This window comes from Xenopus tropicalis, chromosome 6 (genome assembly GCF_000004195.4).
Source record: "Xenopus tropicalis strain Nigerian chromosome 6, UCB_Xtro_10.0, whole genome shotgun sequence".
In the NCBI taxonomy this organism is placed as follows: domain Eukaryota; kingdom Metazoa; phylum Chordata; class Amphibia; order Anura; family Pipidae; genus Xenopus; species Xenopus tropicalis.
In genome coordinates this window covers 61,455,705-61,474,289 of record NC_030682.2, presented here as the reverse complement: position 1 = coordinate 61,474,289, position 18,585 = coordinate 61,455,705, and the positions used below count along the sequence as shown (strand labels likewise).

The following is an 18,585-nucleotide window of genomic DNA, read 5'->3' as shown; positions in this document are numbered from 1 at the left end:
AAATTTAATTAGAATTTATAGCAAGTTTATATGACTTTGAAGGCAAGAAAAAAAAAATATTTTAGTAAATCAGCCCCTTGTTGTAAATGGTCAAATTAAACCTAACACACCCAACAGTTAAATTAGAAACTTGTAGCTAAACACTTGGAGGTCTATTTATTAAAATTCAAAATGTTTGCATTTTTTTTTCTAATTGGAATAAACTTTAAATTTTTTGTAAGTACATTTGCTTATTTATTAAAAAATCTGAATTAAAAACTTGATGGAATAAACCATGAAAAAAACTATATATAACTATATAAAAACTCTTATTCTACTCAACCTTTTTTTTATGGATCTACAGACTACAAATAATTCAGTTTTCTATTTGAATTTTTCAAGTTTTTTGTGTTTAATAAATACTGAACATTCACGTTTTTGAAACTATATATTGACTTTGTGTGTTCTTGTGCAAAAAATCATACATATATTGATAAATCTGCTCCTTAGAATGTAATAAACTGGACGTCTACATGATTGTTGATGAACTCAGTAACAGCTTTATTCACAGTCACTAGCATAGCTTTTCCAGTAATTCACAAAAATCTCAATAATGATATAATCAAAACAGTATAAGGATCACCAGGCTGCTTGGCCTCTTCCTGCTGCCTACCTTCCTGCCTCTTCCTTTAGAACAGGTGGCTCTGTGATTCATTGATTCACTATTACAGTATGGGCTTTAATTTAGCAACATACAGTATATATTGAATACTTATTTAATATAGAATTACTAGTGTATTTACAGTAGATAATAACATATATTACAATTTATTTACACATATTCTTTGTAATTACAGCATATTGTGAGATACTTTTAGCAGAGACTTCCTGTCTGTTTTATGATGGAATTGCCCTCAGTGGAGAAACAGAATTGATTAATATATTGATTCCTCTTGTATTTCATTCTTTCGATTTACTGGAATTGTCTCAGCCAGTAGTTTGCTAGTTGAATGACTTAATTTCTTTTTATTGCAAAATAATCCAAAAAAAATAATGTATGGTATGTATTATTCAGAAAGTGTGTGACCTGGGCCTTTTCAAATAATGTACCATTCCTTCCGGCTATTAAAAACATAAAACCCAAGAGGTATTGTCATGCTAGCTTAGTTAACACTGTGTGCAATGTACAGGTATAGGACCTGTTATCCAGGATGCTCTGGACCAGGTGTTTTCCGGATAAGGGGGCTTTCCATAATTTGGATTCCCATACCTTAAGTGTTTCAAAATGTCATGTAAGTGTTACATTAACCCAATAGGATTGACTTGCCTCCAATAGAGATTAATTATCTTCAATTACTGATCAATTACAAGGTACTGTTTTGTTATTACGGAGAAAAAGGAAATCAATTTAAAAAAATCTGAATTATTTTATTAAAATGGAGTCTATAGGAGATGGCCTTCCAGTAATTCTGAGATTCTGGAGAAGGGGTTTCTGAATAACTGATCCCATGCTGTCTTTTCATTACGCAGAAACATGTAAAAAGTGATGACCTGTTTGCATAAAAAGGTCACCATGGAGCAGTGCCGGGCCAAGCCGTCTGGGCACCCTAGGCAACATGGTTGCTTGGCACACCCTCCCGCATCCCCCCCCCCTTCCTGTGTGTGCATGTCAAAAAAGCTGTTGCTTTTGTGCCATACATCATCTCTCTAATTGCCAAGTACACTGCCACACATAACCTTTGGTCTGCTCATGACCTCCTCCTCTTCCTCTGTCTTCCTCACTCATTACTTTTTTGTACTCCTGCATCCAGGACTTTTGACAGATGTTGCACCCATCCCCTGGAACTCTCTGCTCCATCCCATTAGACACTTGGACTTACTTTCAAATTATCACTTTCACCCACCTTTTGATTCAAAGCTATAACCTAAGCCCTCACCAACTTGACCACCCACCTACTAACCACTAACTGTTTGCTCACATACACACTAACTACTGGTATCCATTTTTCACTATGCACTTACCCTAACCTCAATTACACTGGTTACAGTTGCCATATGTCTTACTTTCCATCTTAGACTGTAAACTCTTGCAAAATCCCTTTACCTATTCAATCCAATCCATATCCAATTGTAACTGTGATTCAGTTCTGTGAAATGTTTGTATACATAAACCATTTGGTCTGGTATTTGTATCCGTTTACTGTGTAAAGTGCTGTGGGGAACGATGGTGTTATATAAATATTATTTATAATAATTATAATAAAGGTCATATAGATTGTGTCTATCTTCTTGCCAACACCCCGTGAGCCTGCATTTATTAAAATCATATTTGCTTGGAGCTCTGGCAGACAGTACTCAATTACACTGGCCAGATGGCAACACTCTGCAGTGCTCATCTGACAGGTCTTCACAGAACTTGAAATGGTCCATAACCCGGGTGGCTGAATAAAAGGAAATATCTACAAATTTTGTTACCTCTCCATACAAGCTTGTACATACTATTTAAAAATTTTGAAAGGAAAAACTACTACTGTGTGCAGTGCTGTGGTACTTTGGTTAGTACTGCATTGTTAGGATCTTAGGTTCAGTTTCACAATTTGCTTGTATGCTTTCAACTTGTTTCATTGCTTTTGCTCATTATTTTCCCATTACTCGTTTACAGTGAACTCCCTCTGCTGGTCATTTAGTGCATCTGTGTAAAATCATATTCAGTGTCATGTTTGACCCCTTTGAACCACCATCCTCCTAACGTGTGACCCATCACAGTTCCTTGTGGATGATCAGACTCCATTTTGTAGCCTATGCTTTTAAAGAAGCACAACAGATTCAAACTTCTCCCCCCATGGTAGCCCTGCTGATAAGCTAATCTTAAATCTGCATTAAACCACAACAACAGCTGCCAGCAGCTCAAAGACATTGTTGCATACATATTTGTGCCAGCATCTGTGTGTTATATTGCAGCTGTTTAACCTATACGTTACATGTTCCAGTTATAGTTTGCTGTGTTTATTGCAAATTATCTGTGTACTTTTTTGCATTTTATTCCATTCATATTGGAGTTTCATCTCTAGCCCTAATCATCAAGTAAATTCTACAGACTTTACTCCCAGTCCCATTTATTTGAGTGTGGAGAGGTTTATCCGCATGTTAAGTTTCTCAGGGTAACACGTAGTAAGGGCAGTTGTTGTGTATTGCTGCAAAATATGTTCATGTTATATATATATAGAAAGTCAGTAGGGACCTGTTAAGCTTATCTCCCCTACTGGTTTAGGAAATCTTCAATGAAGATTTCCCTGGAGGTTCCACAGGAGGTGATTCAGGCCCACTAAAAGGATGATGTGGGATCCTGCAAAATCTGTCCTCAGAGGAGTGTCGGTATGTGATATGCTCTGCAATTGTATATTGTACCACCTTACGTCAACTCTATCATTGGGCTAAATAACATCTATTATTGGTTTAAGAACTTGCATCCAGGAATCCTGTTTATGCACTGAAAGTTGTAGTTTTGCAACACCTCTTTCTTCCTCCACACAAATGTGAGGACCCAGCTGAGGCAGGGGGTCTAATGTAACTTGTGGTCTACACCAGTCTTGTAGGAGCTAGTCCTGTGTTGGGAAAGGGTTACAAAACTGGAAAATATTTTTAACCTGGAATCGCTAATCATCTCTGCAAATGAAATATGTAAGTTACCTAAACTAACTGGCCCTCAAAAGTGCTATTACTTTTGTCAGAATTTTTGATACTGGCTCTCAAAGTAAATCTTTGTTTTTGTCAGTGTAACAGTAAACTCACAGTTCGTAATGCTCACATATTTTTATTACAGTTAATAACCAAACATTTTTAATCTGGCATGTTAGATCAAAATATTTCATTTATCAAATTTAGTTGATCAAACTTGCTTGTTCATTAAAGACAATTGCATATTAAGAGATTACAAAACTATATAAATATAGTTAAGTTGGCAAATAATCTACAGCACTACTTTGGTGAACCAAAGTGAATATTGGCTTTAGTGAAATGATTCAATAATAATAAGTATGAACTAGAATAAGATTTACAGTCACAGTGCTCTACCTTTTAGTATGCTTTGTAAAGAAAATCACACCAAACACTTTATCAAGTAATTATTAAAACATGGTTAGAATTGGCATCATTATTGCTTTTAATAACTATTCAGATACAATAAAAGTATATACAGGTATGGGATCCATTATCTGGAAACCTGTTATCCAGAAAGCTCCAAATTATAGGAATCATCTCCCATAAAGATCTGTTTTAATCAATTCATTCTATTTTTGAAAGAATTTCCTTTTTCTCTGTATTAATAAAACAGTACCTTGTACTTGATCCCATCTGAGATACAATCAATCCATATTGGTGGCAAAACAATTCTATTGGGTTTATTTAATGTTTAAATTCATTTTAAGATGATCCAAATGGAGATCCAAATGACAGAAAGACCCCTTATCTGGTAAACCCCACATCCTGAGCATTCTGGATAACAGACTCCATACCTTTATTTAAAAAAATACATTAGTCTAAATTGAATAACAAAGTAAAACTTTGCTTTTACTGCAGTCCTCAAAAGGTAAAAACGTTCTCTGTGTAGGAATGGATATTTGTAATATTTGTGAGGTTTTGGTTAGATTCGATAGGAGAATTAAAAAAAATAAAACTGCAACTCTGAATACCATGTTACACAATAACATAAAGCTTTCCTACTAAACTGGGCTTAGTGCAGGGGAATAGCAGTTTTTAAATAACAGTGCATTACATATCTTTGTACAGGCTTTACAAAAATATAGACTTATATGTCCCCATTGCTGCTAGATCTGTGGAACTGATTTTGGCTAGCCATATGTTCCTAAAGACATTAGACCACCTAGAATAGGCATCTAAGATAGTGACTGATAAGACTATTGTAAGTGTGGACGTACATAGCCTTTACCTTGAACAAGCTCAGTGAAAGTGTAAGGATGCTGAAGACCCTCTTACTTCAGTGTTTGTTGATCCGTATACAAATGACAAGAAACATACAGTAGGCATTCTGAATTTTCCATCTTGGCAGACCTACTGTGATCTGCTGGTACTGATACCAAACTGGTTTCCAAAATGGCAATAGATACACCAGTGGTAGGGTAGTCACACATATATCACTAAAACGATCACATCATTTGAGATTTGTCATTATTATTATTAGTGGTTTTAACATGTTTTGCAGTGCTATACAATAAATGGGTGTATACATTTAACATTCAGAATTACTTACAAAGCAACCAATAACTGATACAGGAGGGGAAGACGGCCCTGCCCAAAACCTTACAATCTAAAAATGGCTTGAGGGTAACAAAGCAAAAGAAACATTTAAGCACATTAACTTCCTAATATAGCCCTTAAATAAATACAAAAAAGACTTATAATACATAATTATGTGCTTCTTTCACAGCCTGTTTAGCTTGTGCTTGTATCAATGTGGCTATATTAAAACTGCACCAACTTGTGTTTATGTTTTCCCTATAGACTTCTGTGTTTGTTAATAAGATATTGTGTGCAAGAATAGAAAAGCATGCTCAGTAGTGCAATGTATAAAATCTACAAAATAGTTCTGCTTCATACACAGTTATTAACTATAGACACACCATAACAAAACAAGAAAGGTTGCAGTAAATAAACTATTACTGCTGTAGGCTGATACACAGGGCATATTCCCCAATAGAATATTTCAGCCAGAACAGATGCGCCTAACACCTTTGTTACCTTCCATTCGCTTAAGTGGAAAAGGTGCAAATATAATTCAGTGAGCAGTGGATGTTGACAGTGTAGTCATGAACTTTCCATTCAAGCAAATATAAGTTGTAAGTGTCATTTTTTGGCACTTTTCCACTAGCTGAAAGGAGCTGGCAGAAACACACAATGAACACAGTGCTTACAACATCCATTACACAACAGATGCAGTGTCATCTGCTGTTCCCTAAACTATGACATCTATTCTACTTTGATAAGACTGAAGAAGTTTGTGTAGTGCAGTAAAATAATTAGGTCTGCTTGAGTGACATTTTAAAAGATACAGTATGTAACATTTAGTTATAATCCATAAAAATAATAAATAGTTTTTGTTCCTTTCTACTAGAGAGACAACAAGTGTGTCTTCCAACTGGCAGTGTAGCTATTCCTGTCAAAGAGACTTACCTGAACAAGATTCCTAACATTTATATAACTAACCAACTTTAAAAATAAAAGTCTCAGATACTAAAACTGTCCATTGATCATGAAATGTCTAACCTCTATGCACAAACTGGTGGAATGTGTGTGTAGTGTATAAATAAATATATAACTTAGAACTACAAATGTTTTTTTTTATCATACGCTATGTATATTTACATAAGGGTTCTTAAATGACTTTGAACATAAAATGTATTTTTATATAGAAATGCATGAACTAATTGGATTTGTCTTCTTCTGGAAGAAACTCAGGAGGGATGGATGATATCCAGAAATAGGCTAATAAGGTCAGTGCTATCAGTTTCCTGTGAGCAAACCAACTGTTTTATGATCAAGATACTACTTTCTCTGCACAATGACATGTAGTAAGGCAACATTGCACAGCAGTGCTCTTGTGAGCATCACACATGATTTAGAGAATATGTAATTGCAGCTATTGTTAACTTCAGAAGTTTTGCAGTTGTTCCCCCGTCTTCATTTTTTAAGAGCTGTTGAAGCTTCTGAAAGTCTTCTTGATCTATAAATGTAAAGAGTACGTGTTAAATATCATCTTGACAATTTCAAAGATATTATAAAGGTGACTATTCTGCTATTTTATTGGAAGGTTTGCACCCAAACTTTTTTTGGGCAGTTATATATATATATATATATATATATATATATAAACAACAAGAGATCCTCTGCACTCACCCATTATCAATATATAGAACATTAAGACATTCGGTGCATTTAAGCTACTAAGAAATGACTTTCCCTTTAAGCAAAACAGGGATTGTTTGTCCATATATTGCAATATACTTCAAGCTGGCCAACTGCGTCAAAGTCATCCCTTTTGACCAGTTCCTACACTGTGTAAATGCACCGAATGTCTTAATGTTCTATATATTGATAATGGGTGAGTGCAGAGGATCTCTTGTTGTTGTTTCTATATATTTCGTGGTCACAACCTCATTGCACCCCAGCCTAATGGTTTAAAATTTAGAGGTTGAGCACAACTTTCCCTTTTTTTGCTATATATATATATATATATATATATATATATATATATATATATATATATATATATATATATATATATATATGTCAGGTCTGGCCACTGGTGAGTGACCAGCAGGTTGGAGCCTATGTGCTGAATAACCTGGGAAACTCCCCTTTATGGCAGGATAGTGAGCAAAGGCCATTGTGAGGTGAAGAAAAATAGATTTAATGAACCAAGTAACAACAGATGAAAAACAGAACAAAAATAAGAGTTTGAATACAGGCCTGTGGTGAGGCAAACAGAACATAAGTGGAGTCCAGTAACTGGCAAAATAGTCAGGGCTTGCAGAAGACTGTCAGGGTCCGTAAGGGAGGCTTAGGTCAGTGGCAGGGAGCAGGCAAGCAAGGTTGAGTATACAGGCCAGAAGTCAAACCAGGGAATCCACAGAAGACAGGTACCAGGTGGGGACAAGAGAACGGGAGCAAGGAACCAGGCAGAGCACAGGGAAATCAGAAATTGCAAAGATCAGGCTAAGAAACAATGCTGGTCGAGAAACTGGGAGTTGTAAGGAGCAGGTTTATAAAGGCTGCTTATAACTAGACCAGCAACACATGCGATTAATAAGATGGGTGGAGACAAGAGGGAAGCAGGCAGAGATGTTGGATGCACATCAGGGCAACTGACCAAGCCCTGCTCAAATAGCCTCTTATGGCTCAGTAGATTAACACAATCACAGTAGGTTAGTATATAATCATAATTTTATATAGGATATATATATATATCCTATATAAAATTATGATTACTGAAAACCCTTAGCCCCACTGTAATATAGAACTTAAATAATGTTTCACAAAACTATTTCATTATTTACTTATTTACTTTTGCCTGCAAAATGACAGCTCTGATACTGCTACTACAAAATATGGTGCAACAGAGAGAGCTAACTGATAGCTTGCCAATTTTGTCCTAGGAGAAGGCAAAGAAGTGCCCTACAGGTTATGCAGTAAACAGACTGAATTACTTACGTTATATAGAATGGCACTAAAATCCATTTTTGATGGTTTTGTTTGTTCTTCATTCTTGTTTTCCATATCAAGAGAACTTGCATTTTCCACTTCAGTGTTTTCATAATTAGTTGATGCTGATAGTGTAAAACTGCCACGAGGATTATCATTCTGACTGAAAGAATCACATTCTTTTTTCCTCTTAGTTAATCCAAGGTCTGAATATAGCTTTGATTGCTCTTCCAGGACCTGTTCAAGTTGCTGAAAATCAGTGGTAGAATAGTTATTTTCACTGTTACCTCATTTAAACTAGGCTATTATAGCTTAAAAGAACTCTGAGACATGGTTGCTTTTTGATTTGCATAAATTGGCTCTTACTAAAAATGTGTAGGAATATTTCTATTGCAAAGCTTTCTTTTGTTTCTATGAATTCTTGTATATTTAATAAAGACTGTATTTTGCAGTAGAGTTAAAGAGTTATTATATAACATGTCTAATAAACCTTAATACTGCCTGTAAAAACACAACCATCCCCCATTTAATTTATCTGTGCAGTATTACTTTAGCAGATGTTAGGTACGGGTCACCATTGTTCCTTGTGTCTGCTTGTGCTTATGCCTTCCAAGAACGCCACAACCATATACCACCACAGTAGTGTGCAGCAACTCTTTGCCTGTGGAAAATGGGCACAATCCCTGGGTTGTCACAGTTCCACTTGCATTTTGCAACTTGGTTTGCCTATCGCTAAAAATTATCCATGTTGTCTGGTGGATGGTGGCCATGGCTTGATTTAAGGGTGAAGACACATGGAGTTATAGTAGCAGCTACTTGTCATGGCTACTAAAATAGACAATTCTGATCATTTACTGATAACTGTAAACTGTAACTGTTTTAGCAGAGGCAATTCTCAGTAATGTCTAGCAGGGTATTTTCTGGAGTTTAGTTGCTACTTGTAGCTCAGTGTGACTTCATCCTAAGGGTGAGGTGATATAACACAGTGATAAACATTTAAAGTTTACTCAAAGCCAATGAAGAAAGATAAAATAAAATGTCTATCTTATACACCACACTGCTAGACATATTTAAGTAAATTAAAATGTATTGAAAGTTTATCATTAAATTGCAGGATTATCTACTAGACAAAACTACAAAGACAGTTTAAAAATTGACAAAGGCTAAAACATGTCTTACAGGGTAATTTGATTTTCCCTCATTATTTACAATAAATTAAACTGGATCTGTTGTTATATTATAAAACAAAGTCTAAGAAACGTTTTTAGGTGGGACATAGGTTAAGTGGCACATAGTTGTCCTGGCACCCAAAAAAACAGATTAGAATTGATCATCTTGCTCATTTCTCTATTCTCAGAAGGATAAAACCGGATTCTTTGTCCCACTTATATACCACAGTTTAGCGGTGCTAGGGGAGTAATTTGATCTTTTTATTCCTCCCTGCTCTAGGGGCTGGACTTTAGAAAGGTTTGCCAAATCAAGAAAGAGGACTTGCTATGGAAACTAGGGTGGGTCCATGTTAGTTTATCATCAGAGGATGTACTGTACGTATTAGGTGCATGAGCAATTCAGGCCATGATAGGTAGCCCTAGACCCCAACGAGGGTCCTTAGAGGAATTAGACCCATATTTGTTTACCAGAAAAGGGAAAAAGTGTTTATGCAAATGCCCATTGTTATGAAACTAAGGAAGGATTTTTTTCAACCTAGAGTTAAGGCTACTTACACCTGGATGGTTCTGGGCCTGCAGATAAACACAGAGCAAAAATCAGCACCTACCTTTGCCTACCATTGTAACTGCACCTGCAGCCACTGTGTCGGCCTGAGTGCAGGCGCATTTAGCATAATCAATAATTAGTTGGTGTAATAGTGACACCTCAGGGAGAGTGAACAAAGCCCTCTCATTCTCCATTGTTTTCCATTCCATCAAACAATTTTCTTGGAAAAAATAACACATGGGGCATTTTTCATGCAGGTAGAGAATAAAAAAAACAATCTCAGTTTCTTTAATTTATGTAATGTTCTGCACCTGTAGTGTGACATCTTCACTACTATTTCCATTAATTAACATACCATTGAAATTGTTTCCTTAACATGCTGTGCCCTTTCATTCAAATGCTGCTCCAGCTCTGACACTTCTTGTAGAACATTTCGACGTAACAAAAACAATCTTCTGATCTCTTCCCTATGTGTATCGCAAACAAAACCATTCATTACAGTATATACTATGATCCTAATAAATATTAGTATTAAGCCACAGTGGGGGATTGAATAATAGGAAACCATATATCTCTTACAATACTTATTTCATATGTATTGTATTCTTAAATTAGCAAAGTTCAAGGTGTTTGCTTGTATGTATCAAGTTAGATATTGACAGCAGACCACACAGTTACTTAACAGGGCAAATTAATCAAAAGGAAATTGTTGTTTGCCTTTAACTTTTGCAGTTTTCCTGTAGCATCACCCTCTATGACAGACAAACCTCATTTTCTGCTTGATAATTTGCGGTGACCTCTAAGCTTAGCTTCTCAGCAGCTGCTCAGATCACACTGAGTATGTGAGTGTCACAAACACAGATTCCAGTATGGTGAACCCTGTGACTACCTTGAAGGACTGAATCATTACTACTATAGAGAAGCTCAACCTTTAGGCTGGTTCAACCAGTTTATAAAATATGGCATTTTTATCCATATCTATCCATCCATTTCTACCCATATTCATTTTAAGGCTTTAACTTAACCTAAGAGATTAGTTAAAGATCAGAATTTTAAGTGAGAGATATAAGAAAAAGTACTTCTTGGTTAAAGTAAGGTATTTCCTTGTTTAGCTGTGATTTACTCAGACCTTATTTAGTGGTACCTGAGAAAGAAGAGCACAAAGGGAATTGCAGACAACTGTCCACTACGTGTATAGCAAATATACTTATGCAACTGTATTATTTCCTAAAATTTCTATTTACCTTTCTTCACTTGAGTACATATTTAGCCATCCTGCTTGTTGCTCCGTCAAGTGCTGCTCAATTTCTAGTAACTGTTCTCGATATCTCTGACATGCTTTTTTCATATATTCTGAATCATAATCACTAAGCTGTAAAGGACAATACAACACTTAAATGTTTTAATAAATACATAGGTCCTATATGTTAGTATATCAGTAGCATATTTAGGTTATTTACTTGGGCTTGATAAGTAGCTTGCACTTGATTTGATTAATAACCAAAGGAAATCTTTACAAAGTGTGCTTCTTTTGCATACCTTTTAACAAGTCCTGCAGCACAGAACAACCAATCACAGATTTGATAAAATTTTCCTAACAGCACTGGTTGGTTGCTGTGCCCCAACAAAATAATTTTGTTGAGGCACATTACCCAGACACAAATAAACTAAGGGGTGCAAAACTGTATCCGTTAGTGCTCGTGCAAAAAGCACTTGCATCAAGAGCGATGTGTGCACTCTGCACTTTGTGCCAGATTAAAGATGTGGTGTAATGTGCAAACACACCACTGTTGGCCACCATAAAGCAAGTATCTCCTGTGTCTTGTAACTATGGGGGCTCCCTAGCAGCCGCACAGCATACAGAAAAGTGCCACAAGTCTTTGCTCTCTGTAGAGTGTACAGAGCTCCAGAATTGGGTACAAGATAGAAATATCATAGGGGCAATACTTTGTTCAGTTCTTCAGAATAATAAATTGGGCCTATTGGGCCTATGGTATCTACATAACTCCTGAAGTGCATGTAAGCCATGCTGCAAAATTTCTTTAAAGGAGACGGAAAGTCATTTTGGCATTTACTGCCAATAGATTATCCACATTAGTGCCACCTAGAATGCTATATTTATTCAGCAGAAAGCTCCCTCTGATAGCAGCTGCCATTTTAGCTTGGTCTTTGTAGCTTCCTGCTGCAATTATAGCCGTTATAGCTCAGAAGGGGGAAGTGAGTTCTTATGCATTCTTATGGGAGGGGTGAGCAGGAGAAGGGAGGGGGAGAGGGAGTGCGACAAATTTTTCCTCGGCGAGTTTTCACGGAAGTTTAGCGAATCAAAAGGCGGAAATTCATTGCGAATCCATGCCTGGCGTAAAAAATCGCTCATCACTACTAATCACAAGCATTTTACTTCTGGTAGCTTCAGGGTTAGTTAGAACAAAAGCCTAAATAAAGGCCCAGATGCTTTGGTTGTGAACCCTTAATTAAATAGTTTTACTAGGTTGGAAACACTGTGTTACATGCTCTTGACATGATTTTGGTATCAGGGACAATTGTCTGATACAAAGTGAATCTATCATTACAGGTTGTTTCATCAATAAGATGAGATTAGGAGGGTTGTGTTGCCCCCAGAGCTACTAACTACTATACAAGTCCAGAATCCCCAGGATCTCTCTACATATTATTTCTATTTTTCCATTTTACTTTGCCTTTTCTTTATTGTTTCCACCCAGAATACAATATGTTTTGAGTAAAACAATTGAAAGGAAACTTAAGACTAAGCAAAAACTAAAAAGTACAAAATAACAGCAAAAACTGAAAGTGACATTGTAACAACTAGTTCTTAAGAGCAAAGTACCAGCCCATTAAGAAGCCCTTTGTATAATAAGCTGTTCCTTATCTCAAAGCCTAATAAGAACTGAAGGTGGAGAAGAGAGAATCTTATTATACAGGGGACTTCTCTGAGGAATGGTAATTTGTTTTAATCACCTCGTTACAACCAGGAAGTTTTTATAAGACAGTGTTTAGAGCAAGAAATGACAAAATAAATATTCATTAACTACCTGGCTGAACTATTGTTGAAAAAGGAGGGGTATACTGCTCCTTTAACAAAAACATTAAATATTTCTAAGCATGATAACCTTACAATGTATAGCCATTTTTTAAGAAGTATTATACTTCCCCCCTATATCAATTTGAATAATTTATATTTCAATTAAATATTTGATCAAAGAATATAGGAGAATCATATCAACACTAATGGTCCAAATGACAGTGTTAATGTCAAACAGCCACAACAAATCTACTGTGATTGTGATCACAGAGAGTTTTAGAATAAGGTCATGCAAGGATTAGTACAGAATAAAGGTGAAATTAATTTGTGTTTTAAATGCACATACATACCAGTGAGATATTAGTAAGTGACTCTCTTAACATCTTCAAAGTATCTGTCAGCTCAGTCTCCATGCTTGTGTGAGTTAAGTTAGACCTCAAAAGTGTGGGGTTTTCATAAACTGAAGGATATCTTGAAGGGCAGCAGTGGTGGTGATGACAGCAGCAAAAACAGCAATGCCTGCAAGCTCTCATTACTTGGTGGCATGGAAGATGCAAGTCAAAAGGGCCGTTGTCAAAAGAATTTGACCTTGTGGGAAAGCCACATCTGTGAAGGAAATGGTGAGGGTTAGGGGAGTATTCACCTTGCCACCCCATCTCAGTTTGAGTGCATGCTTCCTTCTTTTCCAAAACATCATCTTCGATGCTGCCACTCGTTAAAGTGTGAAGCACATGCTGCTTGTTTAAATATGCATTCATATTGGTGTTTTGTATGTCTCGCTTTAAATCAGAAGACATTTGAATAGTTACAGACTTGTAAATATTGGTGTTTACTTCTGTCTGGAATACATTCTTCTTATCTTCATAGAGATAATTTGATTCTTTGTCAAGAAAATCATCATGTCCTTCAGGAAGCATTAGTGATGAAGGGTTTAGGAAGTTGTCTATTGGTGGAGGTGTCCATTTCAGGTCTAATAATTCCAAAGAAGTTTCACTACACTTGTCAGCAAATTGATCTATGTTATTACTTGTGTCTGGACACTCACTTACCCATTCATTTGAGTTGTCCATTTGCTGTTGAGTAACAACAGAAGGTTTATTGTCATTTTCTATATCTTTTCTTAGATAATGTGTGATATAAACTGGGTATTCTGCTTCTGAGAAGGTATCTACTTGATGTTCTTCTTGGGATTCTCTTGGGATTTTCTCATCCTCGTGGGCACTTTCAGTTTTTATCTCATCTTTTTGTGGAAGATGGTCCTTTTTATCATTGTCGTTGTTTACGTCTTTGAAAAAACAATCAGAAGCACTTTCAAAGCTTTCAAAGACATCATCGCTGTTTTTACTACTTTTCGACAATGTCCTTTCCCCTTTGTTCATCTGATTTTTGCCATCAGGGGGTAACGTTGAACAGTTTTCATATTCTTTATCTGAAGTGCTATGGCTCATGTCATTTGATTCATTAAAGTGTTCTTGGCAGTACTTTTCCTCTATTACAGTTGCATCACTATCATTTCTATCCGAACTTAGGCTAAAGCTTTTGGTGAGATTCTAGGCAGAGGAAAACACAATTTTTAATGTATGTTTTACTGGATGGCAATAAATGCAGTATTATATAAAGTAAGAATTTGGTTACTTATAGATCCAAAATATTTTTATATTTGGTTAATTATGTAATCAGTATTGCATGTAATCTGACTGATTTCCACAAATAACAAATGTGAAGATTAGAGACATGAATGAACCTATTGATATCTGATTTACTTATGAATTGACTGTTTTGCTGTCTGTACTGGGTAACATGCTATCAATACAAACTATGGTCTATTTTTGCTGCTTTAATATTCAGTCAAAATGATTTTGACTTCCATATTCATTAAACTATTTCGAAACTCTGAAAAAACACAAATACATTAACATATGAAATGTAATTAACTGTGTTATTAAAGCAATACTGTCATGGGAGACATGTTTTTTTCAAAACACATTAGTTACTAGAGCTTCTCCAGCAGAATCCTGCATTTTAAAAGCACAAACAGATTTTTTTATATTTAATTTTGAAATTTCACATGGGGCAAACCATCTTCTTCATTTCCCAGGGTGCCACAGCCATGTGACTTGTGCTCTGATTTACTGCTGCACTGCAAGTTGGAGTGGTGTCACCTCCTCCCCCGCTCTTCTCCCGCAGCCGATAAGCAGAACAACAGGCAGCAAACAAGATATCAGCCCCTGACACCTTTGCTAGAGGATTCAGCTGCTCGAACTGATGTTCTCCATGGGCTAATAGCACTGCTGGTACTGTACTGAATTTTAGCAAGTGGGTAAACAGGCAAAATTGCTTATACTGCTTTACAGTGGTTAGAGGCATTTCTCTGCCAGCTAAAAAACACTATGAAAAAACTACCCCATTTGCCATTAGCCTCAATTAGCTTGTACAGTAAAGGATATATAGATCTATACAAATAGTATCTGCTTGGAAATACTGGCACACTGACTTCTATGAAAAATAACTCCAGATCCTAAATACATTATACAGTGAGGTGCAGTAGTGGCACCCAAGTTACATTGAATACAGTGTGTCACAGAGGGCAGCGGCACCCAAAAAAACCTTAAATACAGTGAGAAGCAGTGGAAAATACAGCCCCAAATACATTAAATTCAATGAGAGGCAATGATTCAATCTCAAGGGCTGTAAAATATTTCAGCATTATAGAGAGGGAAAAAAATCATGAATTTTTTTTACATTGCTAATGTGCTACCACCTAGTGGTAGACATGAGAATAGCACCCGAGCAGGAGAAATCTGTTTTGGTATTATGTGACTTGGTCTTATTGAAAGTATATTGAGCAGGGGGGAAAATAGCTTGCCTTTGTTTACTTAATAATTACTAAATTTTAATAATCATGGTACAGATGCAATAAGTCCTTATATACAGGCAAATGCCCTGTCCCTATTGTGTGTGTATGAAGCTATTGTTATTGAACTGGTTTATTGCGCTATAGTTATATGTGGGTCTGTTACTATGTATTTGTTTATGGACACACCTTTATCCTAACCTGAGCACTCAATGGGAATCATACATTTGATATTTTTCTATACAGGTATTGGCTTGATACAAAGGAAGTTACCTTTAAATGAAAAGCTTCCAATGGTTCCTCTTGAAAGCCACTACTGTCAGACTGACAGCTGTTTGTCCTTGTAATTTCTACAAGCAAATGTACAATTATTCAGAAAATTATCATTCATGAAAACTCGTTTTCATTTATGCAGGTCTGTCTAAACTTAAACATAACTTTATAAGATAGAGCAGTGCAGGATACAGTTAAAAGAGATTTTGCCCTAGCAGCGCCCTTGATTTAACTAAGTTTAAAATTATTTTTTTTGGATTCCTAGAGTGAGCCTCAGTGGTCCCCAGTTGCACCAAATAGAAATGAGCTGGTAATTCTCAAAAAAATGCCCTTCAATCCCAGTTTCCTAAGAAAGGCAATCTTTACTTGCAGTGCTCTCAACATATATAACTTTTCTTCAACACAAACTTTTACAGTCACAGCCACTACATACTTACAGAATATTTGAACAAATGGCACTAACGGTAACATTTGTAATACATGTCTCAAAGATAAGCAGAAAGTTATTATGGGGAACAGTTCACTGGATGATAACAATGCCCCTGTTGGAAAAGTGCTTACGTGGAATTTGTAGCATTGTGGATAAACAACAAGGCAAACGAGGTTAAAATGCTTTTATCATTTAGAAAAAAGATTTCTTACAGAATAATCAGCTCACTGTGCTGCCATATTAGTCATTTTCCATAAGTAATTTTGCAGGTACAAAAATATATGGATATATATAGCAGCATGTTATAAGCACTTCGAAAAAGATGGTCAAACAAATGACTTTACAGTATTTTAAACCAAAAAAAGGCTCAATTACTAGATCTTAGGTTGCTAAGAGGGTACATCTTTTTTGAACAGTGTATGATACTTTGCATTAACTTACTTTCATGTTCTACACTGTGTAAAATACTTTTTTTTCTAAATAGGTGCAATGGCATCAAAGCTCCACTAAGTGGCACTAAGAAACCAATCAAGAAAATAAATGTAATGACTGAGACTTTTGTATCCTAGTTACGTTTAACTCATTTACTCAAAAAGCTTTAAAGGTAATTTTATGTGTTTGGATATATATCAGGTGACTGTGACTTGGATATGCAGTTTGCAGCGTTTTCAAGTGAAGCGACTGCCATTGAGATCATTTGGGAACACCTGGAATCACTAATTGTGCCCTTTGCTGTTTTGCTCACAATTAAATTAGTCCTATTTTATAATGCCTTTAATAGCTTTTAAAGCTCATCTAGAAGAATTATAGACCCACCCTTTACATGCATTCTTTAACATTTTATAGACATGGGTACTGCCAGGAAAAATATATGTTTAATATAAAGAATTTGAACACAGCTGGGGCTACTTTAATAAAATTGGTCAACTTTGTCCCAGTGCAGTTATGCAAAGTAATCACTCTGAATTTACTTTCATTATTTTATGCAGTAGATTTATCAAAATGCACTAATTGATTACAAGGGGTTACTGCAAGCCTTCCCAGTGTAGGTAAAAATAGGATAAAAATGAATTCTGCAGTATTCATGTTGATGCAGATTTATTCAAGGTTAAAAAACAATGAGCACTAACCCTGAAAGCAAAGTGGAGTAGAAAATATGGGTAGAGCTTGCACAATAAATAACAAGGCAGCTGGTGATTCCTAATAGAAGTTAAACATTTCTATTTATAGATATTAGTTACACTGGTAGTTAGATATTGTGTGGCTGTCCTCTGGTGAATGGAGTAAAACATCAATCTTTTGTATAAAATGCTTCTAAGAGATGATGCTAATTAATCCAGTTAAGAGCTCTAAGGCTGATATACGATATAGCCGATATACGCATGCATTCTCTCGCGTTTTCATGCGTATAACGGCTACATGTGCCTGCACCCGAGCGTATTCCATTCATTCGGGTGCAGGCACAAGTAGCAGGCGTAGGGCTGAATTTTCGGCAAGCGTTTTTCCGCTTGCCGAAAAAATCAGCCCTACACCATGTGTGGCATCAGCCTAAAGCTAGTGTCCACATTGGTTCCTGTGCTCCACGTCTTTCCTAGACTTTAATGAGAGCAGAGCAGATGTGGAAAGGCACTTATACCTGCACTTCTAAAGCTGTTGGGAAGTTTCTACTGATAAGGGAGAAGCCCTGTATAAGAACTAGAATTGCCATCTGGCATTGGCTTATCCAGCAAAATACCAGCCATGGCCCATATATTTCCCACCTCTTACGCAACCCTTCCCTTCCAATCCATAACAGATCTGCTTTTTTTCATCATTGGGTCCCCACACAGGCTTTGCTTACTCAATCTATATGGCCAGTATAGTTTTGCAAAAAGGTAGCCACCCTACATGTGACATTACACTAAATTCTGCTGTGACATACACATTTAGTTACAGAGAGATTCTGAGAACATGTTGCATGTAACACATTTAAGAAAGTATCTTGTCTAATGCCTTTCACAAATGAGTGTCAGGTAAAACTTTGGCAATCCAAACTAATACACAAGATAGGGATGTACTTGTCAACAGTCTCATAAA

The 18,585-nt window shown here is 36.1% G+C and overlaps 1 protein-coding gene across 3 annotated transcripts in view; it reads right to left on the bottom strand.

The window, feature by feature from the left end:
• Positions 1–3,777: 3,777 nt before the first annotated feature.
• Positions 3,778–18,585, bottom strand: part of itprid1 (ITPR interacting domain containing 1) — a 74,822-nt gene continuing 60,014 nt past the window's right edge. For all 3 annotated transcript variants that reach the window (XM_012965494.3, XM_031903845.1, XM_031903846.1), the window contains 6 exons: positions 16,080–16,156; positions 13,303–14,502; positions 11,157–11,284; positions 10,268–10,379; positions 8,206–8,445; positions 3,778–6,718 (listed from right to left, as the gene is read on the bottom strand). In XM_012965494.3, the coding sequence (XP_012820948.2) occupies positions 6,683–6,718; positions 8,206–8,445; positions 10,268–10,379; positions 11,157–11,284; positions 13,303–14,502; positions 16,080–16,156 (1,793 nt within the window). In that variant the 3' untranslated portion in view covers positions 3,778–6,682. The remainder of the gene's footprint in view (positions 6,719–8,205; positions 8,446–10,267; positions 10,380–11,156; positions 11,285–13,302; positions 14,503–16,079; positions 16,157–18,585) is intronic.